This window comes from Cnephaeus nilssonii, assembly GCF_951640355.1.
Source record: "Cnephaeus nilssonii genome assembly, chromosome: 7".
NCBI classification, from domain to species: domain Eukaryota; kingdom Metazoa; phylum Chordata; class Mammalia; order Chiroptera; family Vespertilionidae; genus Cnephaeus; species Cnephaeus nilssonii.
The window spans coordinates 98,288,230-98,306,343 of NC_137078.1; the positions used below are offsets into that span (position 1 = coordinate 98,288,230).

An 18,114-nucleotide genomic window follows, 5' to 3' on the forward strand; every position below is an offset into this window, starting at 1 on the left:
GTGGCGACTACTTGGGGCCCCGGGGCAGGTTTGGAGACGTGAGGCTCAGAGCCACAACCTCTTCCTCCATTCCTGGGGTGGTGGCCAAGTCCAGGGGCACGTGGTAGACTCCCCCAGAGGGGCAGGTAACAAATGCTCTGGCCCCCTCTACCTCTGCTCTCTCAGCTCAAGGCCTGATGGCCTGTGTTTCTGGTCCTGGGGACAGATTGGAGTCGGCCCCGCACGTGCTTGCCTCCTTCAGCTGGAGGGCACCCTCCCAGGCCTGGAGGTGACTGGCATGAGCTTTGGTCTGAACAGGCAGCATCCCCTGCCCAGCTAGTGCCAGGCAGAACCTCCCCTGCCCCCAGCGGGCATCTGGGGCTCCTCACCCTGGGCCTTCCCATCTGCCTTGCCCTCTTGCTCCAGCTCCCTGGTCTTCCCTTGCCATCCATCACGACTCCTCGCTGGGCCTATGCAACCAGGGGTCAGGGTGGGAGTGGGATTCGCAGACTCTTCAGCTGGGCCCTCCCCTCCCCTGCAGGCCACTGGTCCTCTCGCTCCAGTGCTTTCCAGCAATTTGCTCCCTGCCTTTCCCAGGCCGCTGGGCTGCCTGGCTCCTGCTGAGCCAGCCGCTCAGGCTCATGGGAATTCTCAGGGCCTCTGTGAGGCTGGTTGGGGACAAGCAGCCTCCTCATTTGCACCCCTAACTCAGTGCCTGCAGATGATGGGAGCCCAGCACTGCAACTCCAAGGAGGGTGAGTGGGAGGGGGAGCGGAGAGGAGGCAGGGCCACCCCCTCCCTGCTGCCCCTGGGAAGGCACACAGGCCGGAGCAGAAGCGCCTCCCTGGGTGAGCCTTCCCAGTCAGAGATGGGCCCCTTAAAGCACCGGCAGGATGTGAACAGGAGAGAGAGGAGGGCTGGCCCCTCCTGCCTGACCACGCCGGGCTGGGGGCTGACCGAGAGGACCCAGCTGGAAGGATGGCCGCCAGGTACTGAGCGCTCACGGCAGCATCACTTGTAACCCACACAGCATCCCTGTGAGGCACGTGCCTCTGGGATCCCATCTTACAGATGATGAAACCGAGAGAGGAAGGCCACAGAGCTGGGGAGTGGCAGGCTCGGGGTTAAATGCAAGAAGGCTCCAGAAGGGCTCACACCTGGAAAGGCCACACGCAGGTGAGAAGGCCACGTGTGCAGTGTGTGAGGCGGGAGCTGGCCTGGGATGGTCAGGACAGGCCTGCCCTTAGAGGGGACCGTCCTTTGGGATGGATGAAGGGCCTGGTCCTTGGCTGAGACATCCCCTTCCCATCACTGTTGCAGCCCAGCGTCTTGGCTCACCCACCTGGCCACCCACCACCCAGGAGCTTCCGGAGCTACGGGGGCATCAGACAGGACGGAGGTCAGCGAGCACGTCTCCCGTCTCGATGGCCCTCTGACTTTTCCTGGCCTTGCGGTCACTTTCACCATCAGAGCAGTGTCCGGGAGTCAGGAACGCCCTGGGTGACAGCGTTGGGGTCAGACAGGCCTGGGTCTGAATCCTGACTCTAGCACTTGGCTGTGTGACCTTGGGCAAATGACGGACCTCTCTGAGCCCCGGTGTCCTCCTCTGTAAGGCAGGATAACCACTGCATTCCTTGCCTGTGACGGGCTAGCAGGACATCGGATAACGCACAAGCAGAATGCGTCCTGCAGGGCCCGCCCACAGCAAGCCCTCACTGGGTGAGTCGTGCTCATTATTTCTTGGTCTCTGGGGGGGTGATTAATCCCGCTACCCAGGTGAGGAAGGAGAGGAAAGAGGTAGCCAAGCAACTAGACGAGCTGGAGGCCTGAAAGGGCCAGAGATTCTGGAACCTGGCTCTTGACTTCTGCCGGAGTTGGCTGGCCCAGGGGGCTTCAGGGCTGAGGCAAAATTGCAAGAGACCAGAGGAGCCTCATCGGAGGGCTGAGGGTCCTGGCAAGTCCCTGCACTCCTGGGAACCCTTGCTTCCCATCAGTTAGACAGAGATGAATGAACCCCTACCAGGGAGCCCTAGCCGGTGTAGCTCAGTGGATAGAGCGTCAGCCTGTGGACTGAAGGGTCCCAGGTTCGATTCCCGTCAAGGGCACATTGCCTGGGTTGCAGGTTTGATCCCCAGTGTGGGGGAGGAGGGGGTTGCAGGAGGCAGCCGATCAATGGTTCTCTCTCTCTCATCATTGATGTTTCTCTCTCTCTCTCTCTCTCCCTTCCTCTCTGAAATCAATAAAAATATTTTTAAAAAATTAAAAAAATAAACCCCTACCAGGGACATTGCTGTGCGTTCCACATGCATACAGACGCCCCTGTGAAAGGGAACGTGCTTGACAAATGCGAACTAGAAAGAGCTGCATGACAGTGGCTATTATCACCGTCACCATCTCCTTCGACTTCTCAAAGTCCATTTGCATACAACATATCATCCTCGTTATCCTCTCCATGAGAGCAGAGTAGTGACACTTCTAGGTGTCACCCACTGAGCTACACCCCTCAGATGCATCCTCTCATTTAATCCCCACAACAGTCTAAACGAGGTATTACTATTATTATGCCCATTTTACAGATGAGGAAACTGTCTGGTCTTCACCGCTAATCACTGGAACCAGGCTTTGTCTGAAGCAAGACCGTGTGAGTAAAACATTCCTCCTGTTGGTTAAACCGCTGGACCCTACAGGCTCCTCCCAGCTCCCGGGAACGGGAGGGAGCTGTGGAGGGAACCCGATGCGCCCGTTTTCACTGCGCAGGAACCGCGGTGGGTTTCCTCCTGGGGCAGGGGAGGCTGGGTCGTTTCTGCCCTCGCCTTTCCCTCCTCATTGAAACCAGTGCAGTCCTTCCCATCGCGGTGTTGTGGGCAGACAGAGTTTGGGTTGTGTGTCCCGCATTTGCCCATATGTCGTGTGTGTGTGTGCGCGCGCGCGTGCAACCCTGGCATATGCTGTGACTGGGAACCGAACCTTGACCTGCTGGTTCATAGGTTGACACTCAACCACTGACTACACCAGCCGGGCTTTGCTTGTATTTTTTAATGGAAGGATAAGTGCAAAACAGGCAACACAGTCATCTACACGTGAAGGAGCGATCAGAGAGGAGGAGATAGAAATGGGACTAGACTTCTCTGAGCACCTTGCTTTCAGGGTTTGACTCTGGAACTTTGTGAATATTTAACATAACCATACAACAAGATTAAATGAAAATTTTACAAAACGGAAGGAAGTGGACAGAAACGCATTTGAACCCAGGTCTGTCCAACCAGAGTGTCTGCCCTAAGTCACATCCTTCTGTGTCTCATTATCCCTCCTACAGCAATGGAGTGGCCGGGCCTGACCGAGCACCCGACGGGGCCGTGGGGGCACCTGGTGGTGGTGCGGGGCTGTGGTTTTAGTACCTTCGGGAGTTTGTATTCAGTGGCTCTCATTAGATTTCTCACAACCTGCTCCCCGGCACCCCGAAGTGGGCTTGCTGCCAGGCACACTATCAGGAGAGCGGTTATGGTGGCTGCTCACCTGCCTCCAGCTGGTTCCACACGCACGCGCATGGCTCGCTGTACTAACAGCAGAAACACGCCCGCCCGTGGGTGGCTCGGCTTCCTGACACACAGCTTTCCTGCCCGAGGTCTCATTTCATCCTCATGGCAACTCGGGCCCTGGGAATGGTCCTCCCGGGAGGAAGCTCAGGCTGGATGAAGCCGGCCTCCCAGGGCCTCGCACAGCTGGAGGGCGGCAGCCGCCGGGGCCCCCGTGCAGCCCGGTTTTGGTATCGGGGGCGTAACCTCACCCAGGGGCGAAGGCACCGTCTCCGGGCTCAGACAGACATGAAACTGAATCCCAGGTGTCCTTTCTAGCAGTGGGCTCTTGAACAAAGGTTACATTTTCCTAACCTGGAACAATGGAAGTCCCTCCTGGAGTGTTGCTGGACAGAAATGACAGGAGCTTAATACAGAGGCTGTTGTGATTAGCAAGAGCCATTTCAAAAATGCAGCATCCTGCCCGGCCGGCGTGGCTCAGTGGTTGAGCATCGACGTATGAACCAGGAGGTCACGGTTCATTTCCCGGTCTGGGCACATGCCCAGGTTGCGGGCTCAATCATGCAGCAATAATTCTTTCATGATTGCTGTTTCTGTCTCTCCCTCTCTGAAAGCAATTAAAAAAATATATGTATATATTTTAAATGCAGCACCCTGAATGTTGTGTCCTCTCTACCTACTGCTCCTTCAGAAGTCATGTCTTCCCTGCTCGGCTGACAAAGTCACCCCCTTGTCCTCCCGTCTAAGTACCCGCTAAGGACAGGGCTGGGTGTTGCCTCTCTTCCTACTGCCCCAGGCCCCTGGCACGGCCCCTCTGCTAATCACAGCACCAGTCTGCATCGATCCCCATAGTGGGCCCTTCTGAGGATTAACTGGTCCATCACGTGGAGACCTTTGCGAAGTGCCAACATGGCCGAGGCTATTGTCAGGCGGAGCGGAAAGGCAGCTCACCGTTCTCCGGCTTCCAAGGCGTCAGGCTGAGCCCGGCAGCGGCACTACCTCTCCCGCGGGCACAGCCCAGCGTGTGCAGGCTGCGCTGAGCCCTGCCCACCTGCTGCGGGACCTTTCTGATCGATCTCTTTGTTTCTTTAAGGGACGGTGAGGGCGAGAAGATAAAGGGATCGGGATTCCGGACACCAGAGAGCGTTTGTTTGCGTTTCTAATAGAACTGAATACATTACACTCTCCCTCTTGGCATCGGCCTACAGACTCAGAACGCGGTTCTGAGATTATGCCTCTCTGATTTTGTTTTGTAAATCTCCAAGGTCCCACGTGGGATCTCTGTAATAAAAAGCACACACACCAAACAAACAGCAACTCATTTAGTTCATCACTGGATGTTTACTGCGCTCCTACTGTGTGCTCAGCAGTACGCTAGGAGCTCAGAAGGCTCCTGAGGGAAAAGAAACTACCATATGTTTAGACCTACTGTATACCAGGCTCTGTGAGGCACTTCAATTGCATCGTTTCATTTAAGTCTCACGACTCGAGGAAACAGGTACTGTTATCCCATTTCACAGGGGAGGAAAGAGAGTTCCATAAGTTGTCCAAGGTCATTTGTAGGAGCAGGAGTCAGAAGTTCCATCCAGGGCAGTCTGACTGTACCGTCTGGGTCCTTCCCACTAGAATAATGGGGAGGAGAAGAGGACACAAAGTAGCAGATTATCAAGTCTTGGCTGGTTAAGAGCTAATCAGGAGGACTTCATGGAGGAGGCAGCCCAGAGGTGCACTGTAAGGACCTGAGGCTCAGGGCAGAAGTGGAGAAGGGTCCTGGGAAGGAATGAACTGAAGGCAGATAATGGTAAACAGCAGCTGGTTTGGCACAGTGGATAGAGCATCGGCCTGTGGACTGAAGGGTCCCAGGTTTGATTCTGGTCAAGGGCACATGCCCAGGCTGCAGACTTGATCCCCAGTAGGGGGCGTGCAGGAGGCAGCCAATCACTGATTCTCTCTCATCATTGATGTTTCTCTCTCTCTCCCTTCCTCTCTGAAATCAATTAAAAATATACATTTTTCAAAGATAATGGCAACAGCAGACCCTGAGGTCCACTGGGTGTGGCCTAGTGCTCAGAGGTGGGAAGCCTGACAGCTGTCTGGACCTGATGAGATGGCGGCAGGGCCCCCACCACCCAGGGAGAGACGGACGCACAGCAGTGCCTGGAGAGGATGACTCTGCAGAGCTGGCGGGGAGCAGTGGAGGGGTGGCCTGGAGAGGGCAGGGGCCAAGCAGGTTCGCTTGGGAAGGGTCCACCCCAGGGGAGCGTTGTCCTCCGGGACTCAGAGGAGGGGGTGGCTGGGAAGCAGAGGTGGGATCTCCCGGCTTTGGTGGAGGAAGCCTTTGAGGGGGAAAGGACAGGGGAGGAAGAGCACATTCATTAGATTTCGTTAAAACCTCCTCAAGTCACATCACGCCTCTGTTCACTGCTGTTCAAGGTCGTCCCTGTAGGATTAAGTCCAAATGCCTCATCCTGTCACTTCAGGTACCTCACAATCTGGCCTCAAGCTACCTCGCCCACTACTCCCCTAAATAAGTCCTCCACTCTCCACAAATGGAGTGACTCATTCCCTCCCAGCCTCCCAAGCGGCCCACCCCTCCACCCCAGCCCACCAGCCAGCCAGCCCCTCTCGGCACACACGGGCAGGATCGCCTTCAGCTCTCCCAGCACCGTCTGGAATCACTTACGTAATATTTTATTGCCATTGAGCTTTTGCTGTTGGTGTCTCCCTAATGCCACCGCCTGGCCTGGAGGGTATTGCTTTTTACAGGTGTCTCAACCGGGGAAGTCATCACCTGTTTCCTCATCTGCAAAATGGAGCCAATCCTGTTGTGTCATCGTGCCTGGCCCACGGAGCCCTCCATGACGGTTCCAGTTCTTTCCTCTAGTGTGTGTGGGGGTGATGGGGGGAGTGGAGGGAAAGGAGAGGACCCAAGACCCCTGTAGGGATCCACCGGAGCGGCGTTTTATACATTTGCATCACCCTAAGATCTTCTAAAAAGGGCGCGCGCACAAGCCACCTTTAAAAGCCACAAACAGATATCTTCAGCAAATGGAGGAATCTTGAGTTTCAAATTCAGGACGGACTCCCTGGGACAGGCAACCCCCCCCCCCCCCCACACACACACACACACTGCACCTGCAGCGCAGCCCCTGACCACGTACAGAGCGCGGTGCTGACCTCGCATCCTTGGGCACCGTTCACGGCCCGAGCGCCCCCGCATCCCCTCTACTTGGCAGAGGACACCGAGGTCCCGGGAGGCGACGCGACTTTCCCGAAGCGGCCAAGGTGTGGGCGCTCAGGGGCCACCGGCTGCACCCTCCAGCGGGGTCTGCGCTCCTTGGGGGTGGGACGGGCAGAGGGGGAGGCCCGGGTCGCGGGGTTCCGCTCGCTCGGCTCCGGAGCCTGGGAACGCGCGTGGGGATGGAGAGCGGATGCTCCGGGCAGCGGCCGGGGCGGGGGTACAGTCCCCCGGGCCCTCCCATCCGCTGGGGAAACTCCCCCCGGCCGCGTCCCCACGGGTGCGCGCCCCTCCCCGCCTTCCCGCGCCCCGCGCGCTCTGCGGGCCGCTGCGCGCGCGCCTGGCCTGGGCTCCCGGCCCCGCCCCGCCCCGCCCCGCCCCGCCCCGCAGCCACTTAGCCCCGCCCCATCCACTCGGTCCCGCCCACATCCCCGCCCCACCCCGCCAGGCCCCGCCCCCAGTCGGGTACCCAGGTCGGACCCGAGAGAGAGCGCCGCCGCCATCTTAGTTGGAGCCGCTGCCTCCAGCGAAGCGCTGCCTCCGAGGCGGGGAGGCGCTCGCGGCCCGAGCGCGCGGCCCAGAGTCCCGGCGGCGGCTCCTCCGCGGCCCCTGGTTCCCGCCGCGGCTGCTTGGCTCCGCGCCGCCTGAGACCCGCTCCGCGCCCCGAGCGCCTCCCTGCGTTCCCGCCGAGGGCCGGGCGCCCGAGCGATGCTGCGCCGCCCCGCGCCCGCGCCGGCCCCGGCCGCCTGGCTGCTGCTGGCCGCGCTGCTGTGCGACTGCGGCGTCTGGGCCGCGCGAGGTGAGCGGCGGGGCGGGGCGGGGCGGCCGCGGGGCCGGGGTCAGGCGCAGGGCCCGCGCCGGGAGCCGGGAGGGAATGCGGGGGTCGGGGCGCGGGAGGCCGGGGGCGCGCGCCGCGGGCGCCGGGGGAAATCGAGCTCCGTCCTGGGCGGGGCACCTGGGTCCCGGCCGCCCCCGTCGCAGCCCCGGGTGGTGGCGGCGCGGTCTGAGGGACGTGCCGCCCGGCCGAAGGGTCGGTGCGCCGTGCCCGGCAGCGCCCGCTGGCTGGGCTGCGCCCCCGGGGAGATGCCCGTACGTGTGCTGGGTCTCCGATGTGCATCGGGCGGGGTGCACGCACGGCGCGGTGTGTGCTTACATAAGCGCCCACTCCTCCGCATCCCTGTCCGGGATCCCGAGTCTGCACCGCGGACACGCATCCTCGCCCCTTCCCACCCCCTCCCCTCCCCGGTCCCTTCAGCAAACGAGCAGAAGCTGGAAGTTCTTGCTCCCCTCGCACCTTTCCCCCGAAGGTGAGGTTGCGCGGGGGTTGAGGACCGCGGTCTCCCCCTCATTGGAAATCTCCGTCTCCCCATCCCCGGCGCCTCGGCGGTACTTTAGGTCGTGCGAGGACTTCATGGCCTCAGCAGAACAAGGAAGCCCTCTTTGATTCCTTAGGACAGAAATTATTCTATGGTTACTTGGCAAGAAACACTCCTTAGTGAGCTGATTATTTTGTTGTCTCCGTCTTCGTCCACTTAACCTTGTCAACGTTCCATGCTTTCTGATCTTGACTCATCTTGCCCACGGAAAGCTTACGCATTGCAGATCCAGGCTTCCGAACGAGCCTTGGAATCGTAACCATTTTCCTTGGGTCGGGAACAAGTAACCTAGGTGTAGTTTATAGAGTACTTGGATCTATTCCTCTGATTTTTTTTTAAATAAAAAAAATTGGGGGCGTGGGGGAGAGGGTTGATGCAAGCCTAGATGAAATAAATGGTCGTATTTCAATTTAGCAAGCTTTGAAAAAAATTATCATTTTCTCTTCCTTGGTATGACTACGGAGAGAACTATGGTGTTAACAACAATCTAAAGGGCAGAAGAGGCAAAAGCATCTTTTGTTCCACGTTCCTTTCTTCACATGGAGGATGATAAACTTTGGGTACTTCTTTCATTTCATTTGTGACGCTCTATTGACTATCAAATTCAGATTTTAGTATCAAATTGCTCTCAATTTGATCTTTAAAACTCACATCAAGCTAAGTTTGAAAGGTTCTTGCCAGATTTGGGATGGAGGTCTGAAAGTCGAATATATCATGCAAAAATGTCAAAGTTTTGCTTCTCTGAGGACAAACACATTTTTAAAATACGTGCTTGGGTTGGGTATTTGGGGAACAGTTCAAGTGTATTTAGTTTAGTCAGTGATGGCATTTCCCATTAAAACCCATATTTTCTTTTGTCTTTTCACCCACATTTGCTATTCATTATTGACTAGTTAAATTAGTTCTTTGGTATTATTGAGATACTGAAACAGTGTAAATTTCAGTATCAAATATCTTCATTATGACGCACTAACAAGTCTTACGTGAAAGATGACTTGAGACTTTTGTAACTTGCTTAACTATGTCTAAGCTTTTCTTGGTGCATTTGTAATACTTAAGAATTCTTAGTCTTCAAAATAAAAATATTTAAACATCGATTATTCTGCTGTGTTTGTTATTTTTTCCAGCTTGCAAGTTAGAAAATGTCTCCAGAATATTGCATGAAATGCTGATAAAACGATTTCATTTAAAAATGTTACAAATGAATTTTCTATGTAAATATGCAATTTGGGGAGACACGTTCTGTGGGTTTACTTTAAAAGATAATCATGTCAAGTAATATCTGAATGTTTTACTGCTGCAAGATAGTCTGACATTAGAGACTGCTGTGTTCATACATGAGCTACCTCTAATAAATATTAATGGGATAAAGATCACAAATTGCTGGAGAGAATGTTAGGTCTTGTAATCTAAGTTGCACTTTGACTATTAGTTTTATGGAGAACCCTAAATTTCACTTCAGTTGTAGCTATAGTTCTAAAAACACATCAAACCAAAATATTAGAAATATCTGTGGCATATCGTAGGCTGCCTTCCTTCTCTCCAGTGAGTCAATTTTGAGGAACCAGAAAATGAAATAGAAAGCTTCTATGAATATTTTTAAAAAATGCAAGCATGTAATGCATTTCAAAGCCAAATAAATAATATTGACTGTTATTTTCTTGTTTGTACGCAGAATACTCAGTGAGGTTTCTTCTTACTATTTGAAATTTATCTCTCTCCCCAACCCCCGAGCCCTCCCTTCCCAGCTCACTTTCCCTTTTTTTCACAGCACTTGTTCTGATGCCCTTTGTCACTTAGTTATTTTGTTTATTGTCTGTCTCATTAGGAATATGCCCCAGGATGGAAGGGGGTCTGGTCTGGTTTGCTTGCTTATATATGTTATTTTTACTGAAAAAGCCTTACAGACAGAGTATAAACCAACGGAAATTCTGCAACATGGATATCAGAATTCATCAGTAGATACTTTTTCAAGGACCCTCCTGGTGATTGTAGTGTTGGGGATATTAGATTTAAAAAAAAAAATCTGTAGCAGCTTTTGAAGGCTGGAGCTCTGTGGCTACTACTTTCAGTTCATTTTTTAAAAAAACACGCTGTAATTCTCAGCCTTTTTAGAAAACGGTTTCTTAATTTGTTACCTTGTTCTTCAAAGCAACTTTGAGGAAAAAGTCATTTGAATATAGACTTCAATAATATGCTTAACCTAGTATTTTTATTGCTAAGTATCATTTATTCACATAGGAAACCTATAATGCTGAAGGAATAATTAAATATTAATAATTCTGAATGTATTCCAGTTTAAGAGCTGTAACTGATTAACTGGAATCTTATTCAATAGAGTCTATCCTTGGCTACATACTACTTTACGGAGAAGAAGCATAAAACCAAGCAGTTTCATAGGAACTCATTTTCAAAAGGAAGTTTTAGGAGTTTATATCATACATTTTCAGTGTCAGTACTATTTGATTTTTGAGCTAAAACAACATTTCAGTTTTAGATATGAGGAGTATGACCAATACGTGAAATATTAATGAAATATTGTAACATTATTTTTTACATTGAAATTAGAAAATCCTATAATTGCATGACATTACTTTCAGGACTTGGTTAAGTTTATTAAACCAACTTTTCATGTTTAAAATGAGGAACCTGATGTGCTCGCTTCAGCAGCACATATACTAAAATGAGGAACCTGAGGGATGTTAAAATTTTAGGACACGAAAAAGAATTGGATTATTTTTATTATTGCTGTCTAAGACAGGAAATGTAATTTTTAGATAGGGTTTTCATTTATGAGAGTTAAAACAAAGTAGGAGATCTGATTATCCTGGAAGTCACCCAGAGTGTATCTCACATGTTCTGGTTAATTGAGGTTTTAGATCATTATCCTATATAATAAAAGGCTAATATGCAAATTATCCCCTCAACTGGGAGTTCAACCAGGGGGCGGGGCTGGCCTGACAACCGCCTACGACCCCTCCCCCAGGCCAGCCCTGCGTTAGATTGGCCCCCACCTCCCAATCAGGGCAGGCCGGTGGACCCCACCCGTGCACGAATTCGTGTACCGGGCCTCTAGTGCTTTTATGTAGACCTTGCTTTTTCTGTGGTCTTCATTTGGTAAGAGCAGAGGTACTTGAAGAAATGTTGTGTCTTTTTATAAATGAAATTCAGGATATTGATTTGCTATGGAATACAGAGCTTCAGGGATATGGATTCAGAAGTGGTGGGGCCCTGGCTGGTTTGGCTCAGTGGATAGAGCGTCGGCCTGGGGACTGAAGGGTCCCGGGTTCGATTCCAGTCAAGGGCACATGCCCAGGTTGCAGGCTCGGTCCCCAGTAGTGAGCGTGCAGGAGACAGCCGATCGATGATTCTCTCCCATCACTGATGTTTCTATCTGTTTCTCCCTCTCCCTTCCTCTCTGAAAGCAATAAAAATATTTTGGGGGGAAAAAAGTGGTGGGAATGATTTTATGCAATGCTGTATTCTTTTTGTTGTTGTTAATCCTCACCCGGGGATATTTTCCATTCATTTTTTTAGAGAGAGTGAAAGGGAGGGGGAGAGACCGAGAGAGAAACATTCATGTGAGAGAGACATCGATTGGTTGCCTCCTGCATGTGTCCCAACCTGGGCTGGGAATTGAGCCTGCAACCAGGTACATGCCCTTGACCAGAATCGAACCCAAGACCCTTCAGTCCACTGGCCGAGGCTCTGTCCAAGGAGCCAAACCAGCTAGGCCTGCGCTGTTGCATTCTTTTTTTTTTTTTTTCAATGTTGCATTCTTGCATTCTTCAAAAAACAACCCTTAAAAGTGACGTTTTGACACCAGTAGAGACTGTGCAGGCCAGAAGCCTCACATGTGACAGTTCCCTGCCCATGTGTCAGGCTGACAGAGTGCCCAACTTTTCCATAGAGCCCCACCACCTAGAAATTGGAGCACGGTGTTAACTTGTCCCTGATTTAATAGGTCCTTTCTAACCTGTCCTTGGAATATTTTTGTTAATTTTCTCATTTAGCTGTAGGGTGATATTATTAGATTAAATTTTTTCACTAAATCTGTTGCTAAGGCTTTTTTATTTTTAAAGTTTTAGGCGAAGAGCCCTGGCCGGTGTGCTAAGTGGTTAGAGCATTGGCCCCAGCACCGAAGGGTTGCAAGTTCGATCCCCCGCCGACCTGGCCTGGTGCAGGAGGCAACCAGTCAATCTGTCTCTCTCACATGGATGTTTCTCTCTCCCCCTCCATCCCTTCCTTCCTTTTCTTCTCTCTCTTAAGAAAAGAAAAGAAAAGAAATCAATAGAAAAAATGTCCCTGGGTGAGGTTTAACAAAATAATAAAAATTTCTAGGTGAAGATTCAGTAATTTCAAAGTAACTGAATTTAGAACATCTCAAAAACCTATAAAACACATCCAACAGTTACCTTTCCTTCCATTCCAAAACCCCAGTAAGAAATAGGTGGGACACAGCATAGAAAAGGCAGAATCATGTTGTTTAACCTTTGGTCAGGCATGGATATTATCTTATAGTCGTCTGTTTTGGACCAGTTTTATTCTCTTATGACAAGAACTTCTAGAGTCCGCTACTTTTCAGATTACCTTGATCTATAATTTCTTAAACACATTGTTTAGGACAAAAGATGTTTTTCTTTTCCTATATCTACTCTTTAAAATAAAAATTTAAACAGCTTTATTGAAATGTAATTCATATACCATAAAATTCACCCTTTTAAAAATGCACAATTCAGTGTGCAGCCATCACCACTATCTAATTTCTGAGTGTTTTCATCACCCCAAAAAGAAACCCCATAGCCCTTAACTGTCACTCTGAATTCCCCTTTCCCCCATCTCCTGGCAACCGCTAATCTGGATCTGCCTGGTCCGGACATGTCATAACACTAGAATCATACAATGCAAAGCCTTTTGTGACTGGCTTCTTTCACTTAGCATGACGTTTTCAAGATTCATCCATGTTATAGCCTGAGTCAAAACGTTATTTCTTTTTAGGGCTGAATAATATTTGTATAGGTTTGTGTCCCTCCAAAATTTCTATGTTGAGACCTAATCCTCCTCCTCCAAGTCATAGTATTTGGAGGTGGGGCTTTGGGGAGATGGTTAGGTCACGAGGGTGGAGCCCTCCCGGATGCAATCAGTGCCCTTACAAAAGACCCCTTGCCCTTTCCACCAAATGAAGACACAGCGAGAAGATGGCTGTCCAAGGAACCAGACACCACATTTCCTGCGCCTTGGTCTTGGTCCAGCCTCCAGGATGTGAGAAAGAAATTTCTGTTGTTTATAAGCCATCTAGTCTATGTTATTTTGTCACAGCAGCCCGAACAGACTAAGGCAAGGTTCCCTCGGATGGATAGACAACACTTATTTTTCCATTCATCAGCTGATGGATGTTTGAGTTGCTTTCCCCTCTGTGGTTCCTGTGAACAGTGCTGCTGTGAACATTCGTGTGCAGGTTCTCGTGTGGTCATGTATTTTCAGTTCTCTTGGGTATATGCCTAGGAGCGGAATTGCTGGGTCTTATGATAACTCTGTGTTTAACATTTTGAGGAACTGCCAGACTGTTTTCCACAATGGCTGCACCGTCCTACACTCACTTTGGATCTCATAATTACTCTAGGAGAGTCTTTCTAACCAGATACATACTTCACAGTTGTCAGAGAGTTTTCTGTTGATCGTTTTCTCTGAGAGAGAGGAGAGGGAGAGATAAACATCGATCAGTTGCCTCCCTCACCTACCCTGACCAGGAATTGAACCTGCGACCCTTTGGTGCACCGGATGATGCTCAGCCAGCCGAGCCACATCAGCCAGGGCTTCAGGGATATGGCGGGAGTTTTCTTATCAGAGGGTTAAGTCGCTGGGTTTTTTCCTGGTCTAGGGACAAACTGGCATTTCGTGCAACCAGCTTCTTCCTTTGCTGTTATCTTCCGTATCATTCCTCCCCGGACCTTAGACTTTGCGTTGAAAGGAGCTTTGAAAGCTCTGCCCGCTCCACGCAAGCAGCCTTCCCTGTCACAGGCCTGCCTTCCGTGTTCCTGACAGTGGATCTCTCAGCTTGGGCACTTGCTCGCACACAAAGCAACCCTTTTCTTTAAAACATTGTTTGAGCTTTCAGTCAGCTTTCCTTGGGACTAAGTCTCACCAATCCTTCAAATCGTTGGCCACATCCAGTCCTGCAGCTCTTTGTTGTTGCCACCTGTCACTTTAAGAAAGGCTGAGCACATTTGTGGTCCAGAGTCCACGCCCCCACCCAATGCTCCACCCAACGGAGCCAGCCAGCCAGGGCTGCTGCTTTGATTTTTATTCTTTAATTTACTATTGGTTACTTACCCAATCTTCACAGTATAAAACGCTTAGAAATATGTCTTTAGAATCAAAGTGAGTTTTTAAAACTCTGTAAAAATGAATGTCATCTTTGTTTAATACCCATTTAAAGTCTAATGAAGACATTTATTCTGGGCTCTTGTTAATACTACATAAGTTTTTGTTATATAATATAGTACTCTCATTTTAAGGATCACCAAGAAAAAAATTGAACGTCATAAACTTAAATTGAAGTATGTAAAATTTAAGAACGATTTGTATAAGTGGCCTTTAAAGAACATAATTTATTCCATCTTAATGCAGAATCCAGTCCCATTTAATTTTGCATGTTTTAGATGTAGCTAATGATGAATGTTCATAGCACCAGCTGCATAATACTTGGGGACAAGTGCAGAATCGAAGTGCAGGGCACCTTTGTTCAAAAATTAAGAATTTCAAAATGGCAACAGCATTAAACGAAGCAGTCACTGGGCCTGAGTATTCACAGACTTACACTGCACAGTATTCATAGTCAGGATGGGGGCCTAGCCCCGAGGTTTTAGCCAGAGCCCTCGGTCCTCTGGGCACCCTTTCCGATAAGCCAGCTGATGCACAGCCCTGGGGTCACCTCCCCGCTGGCCCCTCCCCCCATTGGAAGACATTCTCTGGTGGCCTCAGGGTGGAGGCTGCACTCTCTTCGCTGTCCCTAGCACCTGACAAAGGACAGAGCACTCTAAGGTCACAGCAGACAATGGAGGCTAATCAGGAACTGTCCCTTTTGATTGGGGGATTAGAGCCGTTGCCTCAGCAGGTTATGTTTACCTTTAAAATGCCTTGACTAATTCATGCCAGTTTCCTGTTACTTACAGACTTAGTAACAAGGATAACAGAAATAATTAAAATTCTTCAATAATCCCTGATCTTTTTTTCTTCCATGCATTTCAGATGTTTATCAGAAGAGCTAGTAAGGAGCCTAATGCACTCACTGGCTGGCATTCCGTTCCTCCCTAGGCCACGTTCACCTTGAGCTGCAGTGATGGAAGGAGCCGGGGAGGACTAGAAGGTGGGCAGCGGCGTGGGGGTATCTGAGCGCCTCAGTTACCAATGCTGTGTTAATGGCAGGCACCTGGGATACTCCGCAGCCTGGCAGCCTGGGTGGATCTGGCTTCTGGGTTGTGTTTGTAAATATCCATTAATGCCTGCCCATGATTCCTGAATAGAGCATTTTCATTTGGCAACCGTTTAAAAAGTCCATTCCTAAGCGTATGGAGCCTTATTAAAAGAAGCAACTAATGAGCATCTTCTGAATATTTAAGGCCTAGGATAGAAAATGACACAAATGCTTTTTTGTATGAAATCTGACATTTTTAAACCTTTACTAACTGGAGGAACAAGTCCCAGTGAGATAATTTCATAACATAGCTGTTCCCCCTAATGATGACTTGTATTAATAACAACTGCAACATTAATATTTGATGAACTCTTTTAGATATGCCAGTGATTAATACATATTTGCTTATTCAGTTGAGAAGTTTCTTAACCCAATTTCTAAAGAATTGTTCTTTCTTACTATTCTTGAAAGGTTTGAGATTATTTTTACTACTGTAAAAAAGTAATGCATCAGAAAGTATGTCTTTGTTGAATTTTTTTCTTATTAAGTATATGTGAATGTCGTTTTCAGTGCTGATGGCCAGAGTGACACCAGGGAGAGTGAGGAAGACGGTGTTGGCCATTAGGCTACGTTTGGGTTAGTTAGGCCTGAAGGGAGAGGCTAAAAAGGGCTCCTGAGTTCCTGTTTTATCTAGAAACTCAGCTGAGTCGTGTAGGGGAGCAGAAAGGCATTGGGGGCAAAAGCCTTGTCTTGGAATAGAGCAGTCCTGACTGTACCTCCTTCTCTTTTGGAAACCCAGGTATAGACAGACAGGTAAACTAAGGCAAGCTGGTGCAGTGGGCAGTGGTGAACCCCGACATCTGAGAAACCCCCGTAGTGGCTAACAAGTTAGTCCCTTCTGGTCAGATTGAGATCCTTTCTCCTGAAATGCTCAGGCGTGGTTTCGTTCCCCTGCTCAGACCTGACTGCTGGGAGGTGAGCTCACCCAGCTGAGGCTCCTTGGCCCCTCTGCTCCGCTGCTGTCGTCTAGTGACTGTCTGTCAACTGCCTTAACCTGGCTTTGTCTGGATGTGTTGTTTCCTGAGACCCATTTCTAATTCCCGGATGACCTGAAAAAGCAATTCATATCATCTATTGTGCATTCACCTTGGAACTCAAATAGTGTTCCTCTGGAGACATTGTTATAAAGTGTTTAAGCTCCAAAAGTGATCGTCAGAAACTTGTTTAACCCATAACAAGTGAAAATCGGGCAAATTTGCAGTAAACCATAGCACACCCCATCACAGTATTAATCCTATATAATAAAAGCCTAATATGCAAATGGACCAAACAGCGGAAAGACTGGCGGAACAACCAGTCGCTATGACGCACACTGACCACCAGGGAGCAGACGCTCAACGCAGGAGCTGCCCCCATCCCACAGGCCCCAGGCCAGCCAAAGCAGATGCAAACAGGGACCCCCGGATTGACCTGCCAGTTGCCCCGCAGAAGGAGACGATCAGCGGTGGCCGAGGGTGGGGCTGGCGAGCGGGCAGTGCCAGGCCAGCCAAGGTGGGTGCCCGCAGGGGACCCCAATCACCCCACTGGTCGCCCCATAGATCGACCCTGATCGCCAGCCAGGCCTAGGGACCCTACCTGTGCATGAATTTCATGTACCTGGCCTCTAGTAAGTATATAAAATGCCAATGGAGTGCTTGTTAAAATGTGGTAAGCCTGGCTGGCGTGGCTCAGTGGTTGAGTATTGACCTATGAACCAGGAGGTCATGGTTCAATTCCTGGTCAGGGCACATGCCTGGGTTGTGGGCTTGATCCCCAGTGTGGAGCTTGCAGGAGGCAGTTGATCAATGATTCTCTCTCATCATTGATGTTTCCCCCTCCTCCTCCCCCCCCCCCTCTCCCTCTCCCTTCCTCTCTGAAATCAATAATAATAATTTAAAACATGTTGTGGTAAGTAGGCCTTGAAGTAGAAGAGTGGTTTTAAAAGATTTGGGGGCATCAGCCATGGCCAGGCACTCCCTGGCTCGCACCTGGAATAGGAGGCAGTAAGAGAGAGTTGGGGCGGGGGGGGGGGGGGGGGGGCGGGGAGGGTGTCAGTCGGGGAAAAAGGAGACATATGTAATACTTTAAACAATTAAAGAAAGAGAGAGAGAGAGAGTTCAGGAAGGAAGGAGGAGTCTTAACCTGGCTTATGCGCAACCCAGCCTGAGAGAGGAGGAGGGGAGTGGCCTGTTCCTTGTGACCTTGAACAGGAAAGAAGGTGGCAGGAGGGAGAAGACCTGGGCCAACAGGATCCTGGTGCCCAGGTGCTCGGGGTGTGGGATGGAGGTGGTGGAGCCTGGGCAATGGGCCTTCTGAAAACTTGGGCCCCTGCAGGCCGCGTGGCCGCCATGCCGGGACTGTCCATGTGCAGGCCAGCCTTTCAGGGAATACTTACTCATGTCTTTCAAGGAATGGCTCATGGTCAAATGTACTTAATGTTTTTCATCAAAGAAAATTTCACTTAATAATTGCTATTTAAAACTGTTCATTGAATTGTTGAAGCTCCTAAATCTGTATAAATTTGCTCCT

General features: G+C 50.4%; 1 protein-coding gene and 1 long non-coding RNA gene across 5 annotated transcripts in view; one reads left to right on the plus strand and one right to left on the minus strand.

Moving 5' to 3' along the window:
* Positions 1-4,290: 4,290 nt before the first annotated feature.
* On the minus strand, positions 4,291-7,084 carry LOC307103609. 2 transcript variants are annotated; one of them, XR_013813823.1, is made up of 3 exons: positions 6,693-7,084; positions 6,199-6,318; positions 4,291-5,137 (listed from the first exon to the last, which is right to left on the minus strand). It is a non-coding gene; the product is annotated as an uncharacterized lncRNA (long non-coding RNA). The 2 variants fall into 2 exon arrangements; XR_013813824.1 differs by having other exon boundaries at positions 6,651-7,084.
* A 158-nt stretch (positions 7,085-7,242) lies between these two features.
* The window catches only part of CLSTN1 (calsyntenin 1), a 54,866-nt gene continuing 43,994 nt past the window's right edge, over positions 7,243-18,114 (plus strand). For all 3 annotated transcript variants that reach the window (XM_079778363.1, XM_079778365.1, XM_079778364.1), the window contains exon 1: positions 7,243-7,552. In XM_079778363.1, coding sequence (XP_079634489.1) covers positions 7,462-7,552 — 91 coding nt within the window. In that variant the 5' untranslated portion in view covers positions 7,243-7,461. The remainder of the gene's footprint in view (positions 7,553-18,114) is intronic.